Source organism: Myotis lucifugus, unplaced genomic scaffold, assembly GCF_000147115.1.
Source record: "Myotis lucifugus unplaced genomic scaffold, Myoluc2.0 scaffold_177, whole genome shotgun sequence".
NCBI lineage: Eukaryota > Metazoa > Chordata > Mammalia > Chiroptera > Vespertilionidae > Myotis > Myotis lucifugus.
The window spans coordinates 1,835,676-1,841,297 of NW_005871225.1; the positions used below are offsets into that span (position 1 = coordinate 1,835,676).

Here is a 5,622-nt window from a genome sequence, read left to right on the forward strand (position 1 = left end):
CTATATAGCACACAGTTGAGTCAGTGGCACACACAGTTGGAGACACAATTGTATCTAGTCTTTCTTCTCAGAGGGGAAGTTCTCAATTACTAGGAAGGAGGAGAATGTGAGTTTTTCCCCTTAAGTCCTTGGAATTACCAGTTTTTCCAGAATATCTACTATAATGCCTTGGGTTTTAAGAACAACTTCCTGCCTGGCATTGTAAAAATTTGTAGCTTTCCATTTTCTTAAACTTAAAACATCTAACCTGTTCAGCAAAACAATTCTCATTAATTTTACCTTCATGGAATTCTTTTGACATTTAAGGAATTACTAGTATGTAGCTTAAATTCATTATTGCTTTTCTTAATTCTTTCCTACTGCAGGCTGAGTAGATTCATTCCCGTGGCTTTCAAACTATGTTTTATTTAATGATTCTAATTAACCTTTATATGTTGAATAATTAAACTCCAGACAGTGTAAGATAAGCCCCAAATATTTATCTTTTAAAATAGTATATCGCCGTAACCGGTTTGGCTCAGTGGATAGAGCTTCGGCCTGTGGACTGAAAGGTCCCAGGTTCGATTCCGGTCAAGGGCATGTACCTTGGTTGTGGGCACACCCCCAGTAGGGGGTGTGCAGGAGGCAGCTGATCAATGTTTCTCTCATCGATGTTTCTAACTCTCTGTCCCTCTTCCTTCCTCTCTGTAAAAAATCAATAAAATATATTTTTAAAAAAAATAGTATATCCTTAACAATTAGGCTCCTCACCCTTTCCTATCAGAAAATAGGCCACATCAAATGGAAATGCACAATGCAGACTTAGAAATTAAAATTTGAACTAAGAATTTGGAGACAAAAATTGTTTTCCCAAGTTTACCACAGACCAAATTTCTGATTGAATTCTCTAACTCAGTTATATACTTAGTAATTTAGTATGTGGTAAATTATAAAATATATACTACTTCTGTTTTAAGGATAAGTGTTTTAATTTGATTTCCAGTGTCTATAGAGGTTTTTTTATATTTTAAAGTATATATTTTTTTCATTTCAGAGAGGAAGAAAGAGATAGAAACATCAGTGATGAAAATTTTTGATTGGCTGCCTCCTGCCCACCCCCTACTGAGGATCTCGCCTGCAACCTGGGCGTGTGCCCTGAATGGGAATCAAACCATGACCTCCTGGTTCAGAGGTCGATGTTCAACCACTGAGCCACTCCAGCTGGGCATATAGAGTGTTACTATTTTGTCCATACATACTTTCTTTTTACCTTTTCTATAAGTCATACTTCATCTTTTTATATTTTGTGAGTAAATAGTCATCTTTGAAAATATTAATTTCATGTCCAGCCGGTGTGGCTCTGGTTGAACATTTACCTGTGAACCAGGAGATCATGGTTGGAGTCCCAGTCAGGGCACATGCCCAGGTTGCAGGCTCAGTCCTCAGTAGGGGGTGGGCAGGAGGCAGCCGATCAATGATTCTCTCTCATCATTGATGCTTCCATCTCCTTCTACCTTCCTCTCTAAAATCAATGAAATATATTTATAAAAGAAAATGTCTTCGTACAAAATTACTAGGTATTTGATTAGATCAAACATTACAGTGGCTGGTCTGATATCTTTATGGGCTATAAATTTATCTTTGAGGGGTGGATACAGGGATTGACCAAAAAGAAAAAAGAGAGAGAAAAAAAAAATCATGGTCACAGATAACAGTCTGGTGATTGGGGTGGGGTGGGGGGGGGGGCGGGTAGTAAAGGGGGGGTAAATGCTGTTGGAAGGAGACTTGACTTGGGGTGGTGTACAGATGATGTGTTGTGAAATTGAGCACCTGAAATCTGTATAATTTTGTAAACCAGTATCACCCCAATAAATTGAATAAAAAGGATAAAATAAATAATTTTAAATACACATATTTTTAATTTAAAATTTTTTATTTTAATTCAAAACATCAGATTTATTTTTAGTATTTTGTTATTTACAATTTGTTAATTAAATGTAAACCAATACTCTGACTTTAAACCTTGGTGTGTGTTTTTTTCAGCAATTTAAATAAAGAAAAGTCAGCTTTACTACAGATGAAAAATCAAATGGCATTAGATTTAGAACAACTTCTAAATCATCGTGAGGTACGTTTTCCATTTTGTTATAATTTTGCCACTTTAGGATTTTTTTAAGGTTCATGTTGGGTTAAGAGTATTGAATCCCAGTTCATTAATGAATTCTCACATTTGCATCTCACTGTGATCTGGCCCTTTATATTTAACTTGGGGTTGTTCTTTCTTTATGATTTAATTTGCATTTTATTTTTTTATGTGTTAAGTCTTATTCTTGGAATGCCCCTTCTTCTTAACCCCTTATTGCCTTATATCTGTCATTACATTTCCACATTATTTAATAATTTATTTATCTCACTAAATTGTAAATTTTTTTACTGTACCTGTCTTATTCATCATTGTATGCCTAGAGCCTAGTGCACAATATTTGTGTGCATTTTAAATTTTACAAAGTTTTTTCTTTCATATGTTCCTCACCAAAAATCTTTTAGAGTTAATAAAATCCCCATTTTATAAAAGGAGAAATGAGTTTTAGGTGGCTTGCTCAAAGCCAGTTAGTAACTAAGAGAAAACCCCAGTTTTTTAAGCCAGATTTATTGCAGAATAATATACACACAATAAAATTGACTCTTTTAAGCATACATTTCTATAATTTTTTACTAACTCTCACAGTTGTTGTGTAGCCATTATCACAGTTGGTATGTAAAATAATCCCATCACCCCAGAAAGTTCCCTTATGCTCCTTTGTAGTTACCCTTTTCCCCAAATAGAATCCTAGTAACCACTGATCTGTTTTAGTCATTTGTTCCTTTTCCTTACTGAGTAATATTCCAATGTATGGATGTACCAAAGTTTTTAAATCATTCACCAGTTGATGGACATTTGAGGGCATCTGTAAATAAAGCTGTTGTAAACAATTATGTGTATGTTTGTGTAAAAATAAGTTTTTATTTCTCTTGGTAAATACCCAGGAGCAGGATTACGGGGTCATATGGAAACTGTATGTTTACCTTTATAAGGAAATGCCAAACTATTTTCCAAAGTGACTGTACCTTTTGCATTCCCACCAGCAGTGAATGAGAGTTCCAGTTTCTCAGCATTCCCCCCAGCAGTTGGTATTAAATACATTTAATCCAATGTATTTTTTCCACTGAGCTATCACTGCCTTTTTTTTAGCCATGTTTTTACTATTTTGTTATCCTAAGAGAGAAATGCTCAAAACAGATCATTGGTGTATGAGTATCCGGAAGACATTTTTCCATTCTGGGAAAGACATACCAGATATTTGAGAAAAAAATTATTGGAAGGATATTATTGAGAGAAATGAAGTTGGGGATATTACTGGAAGCACTTCAAAGGTGCATATCCTAGAAATTGTGTCAGGGAATTGGGGGCTTGTCTCTATATTAGAAATGGCCTTTGAAGTGAGTTCTCTTAGAGGTATATTTTATATAATGGGTAAAAGAGATAAGAAGGTGTCCCTGGTCTGGCCAGTATGGCTCAGTGGTTGAGCATCAACCTATGAACCAGGAGGTCACGGTTCAATTCCAGATCAGGGCTCATGTCTGGGTTGTGGGCTCATTCCCAGGAGGGGGCATGCAGGAGGCAGTGGGTCAGTGATTCTCCCTTCCTCTCTGATAGCAATAAAAAAATGTGTATAATTTTAAAAAGGTGTCTCTGGACTAGATTTTAGAGATGACTTTTAGGTAGATAAGTAGATCTGAATACAGGTTACAGATTAGGAAAAGCTTCTTTGAAGATATTTATACGTTTTTCTGACTCCAGCATACCAGGCCTTATCTACCGTCACTTACGGTATGTCCTAGAATTCTGCCTTCAAATAATTGTTTCTTCATTGTGGAAACCTGACTCACTCACTATGTGGATTTGCACAAATGTGTTTAAATTGAATATTTAAGAGATAATAACTACAGGTTTCATTCAGTCATACCAAATTTTTTTTTCATTAAGTTTGCATAGGAAGTATGTTTTTCAGAATGGCAATTCTCATGTGATTTTTAGAGAATTAGGCTAGACTCTGAAAAATAGATGAGTAGCTTTAATTTATAAATTTTGTACATCACACTTGAAATCACATTATTCATGAGCCCAAACAAAAGCTAAAAGTTTTACTCACTGCCAGGGCTGGCCAGCAGCCCCTGAACAACGGATGAACAGATTACTCCAACTTGGTTTCACTGTGAAAGAGAGGGCTAAGGGACGGTCTGGCCAAAGGAGCCAGGCAGCCTCGATTGCCTGCCTCGTTAGCCTTTATTGGAATTTTTATCTTTAGATGCAATCAGTAGGGTGAGTAATCTTGGGAGGACACATGTGTTTACATTGTTCTCTAGGCAAGGGCATCCAGGGATTAGGCATAAGGATTCCAGTAAACACCTGGGGGTCTGCATATGCACAGACTTGTTTGGAAAGGTCAAGGAATAATTAGGGGCGCCACCTTTGACACTCCCCTAAGTCTCCCCTAAGTCAGAATTCCGAAAAACAGAGCAGGTGGCCTTCCACACACTTCCCTTTCATCAGAATGTCCTCCTTACAACTTTCCAACCAAGTCTTCTATGCTCCCCAACAAGTCACTGGGTTGAAAATTGAGTAGGTATAGAACAAAATGTTTTAACATGAAAATTAAGTAATAGCAAGATGAAATACTCACATAAACTGCCTACTATGGCATGGAATCAGTGCAATTCACATGAATACATACCTAATTAGTAATTGTCAGTTAATATTCATGCATTTAGTAATATCTTCATTTTGGCAATTATATTTTAACTAGAGGCCCGTTGCAGGAAGATTCCTGCAAGAATAGGGCTTACTGTGGCTGGAGGAAAGCAGAGAAGGGAGCAAAACCCGCTGAGGCGGGCTTCGCTCCCGCCCCCAGCCGCTCCAGCTTGGTGGGTTTGCGCAACCCGCCCCCAGCCGCTGCTGCTGGGTGGGTTTGCCCAACCGGCCCCCAGCCGCTCCGTCTTGGTGGGTTTGCCCAACCCGCCTACAGCCGCTGCAGCTGGGTGGGTTTGCCCAACCTGCCCCAACTGCTCCGGCTTGGTGGGTTTTCCCAATCCGCCCCCAGCCGCTGCAGCTGGGTGGGTTTGCCCAACCTGCCCACAGCCACTGCTGCTGGGTTTGCCCAACTCGCCCCTAGCCGCTCCGTCTTGGTGGGTATGCCCAAACCGCTCCCAGCCGCTCTGGCTTGGTGGGTTTGCACAACCCGCTCCCAGCCGCTGCTGCTGGGTTTTTCCATCCTCCCCCAGCCGCTGTGGCTGGGTGGGTATGCCAAACCCGTCCCCAGCCCCTCTAGCTTGGTCGGTTTGCCCAACCCGCTCCACCGCTGCTGCTGGGTTTTCCCAACCCGCCCCCAGCTGCTCCAGCTGGGTGGGTTTTCCCAACCCGCCCCCAGCCACTGCTGCTGGGTTTTCCCAACCTGCCCCAACCGCTCTGGCTTGGTGGGTTTTCCCAACCTGCCCCCAGCCGCTGCTGCTGGGTTTTTCAATCCGCCCCCAGCCGCTGTGGCTGGGTGGGTATGCTCAACTCGCCCCCAGCTGCTCAGGCTTGGGGGGGATTTCCCAACCCAC

General features: G+C 40.4%; 1 protein-coding gene across 1 annotated transcript in view; it reads left to right on the forward strand.

Moving 5' to 3' along the window:
• The window catches only part of PIBF1 (progesterone immunomodulatory binding factor 1), a 209,059-nt gene that overhangs the window by 176,392 nt on the left and 27,045 nt on the right, over positions 1 to 5,622 (forward strand). The window contains exon 16 of the mRNA XM_006096365.3: positions 2,023 to 2,107. Coding sequence (XP_006096427.1) covers positions 2,023 to 2,107 — 85 coding nt within the window. The remainder of the gene's footprint in view (positions 1 to 2,022; positions 2,108 to 5,622) is intronic.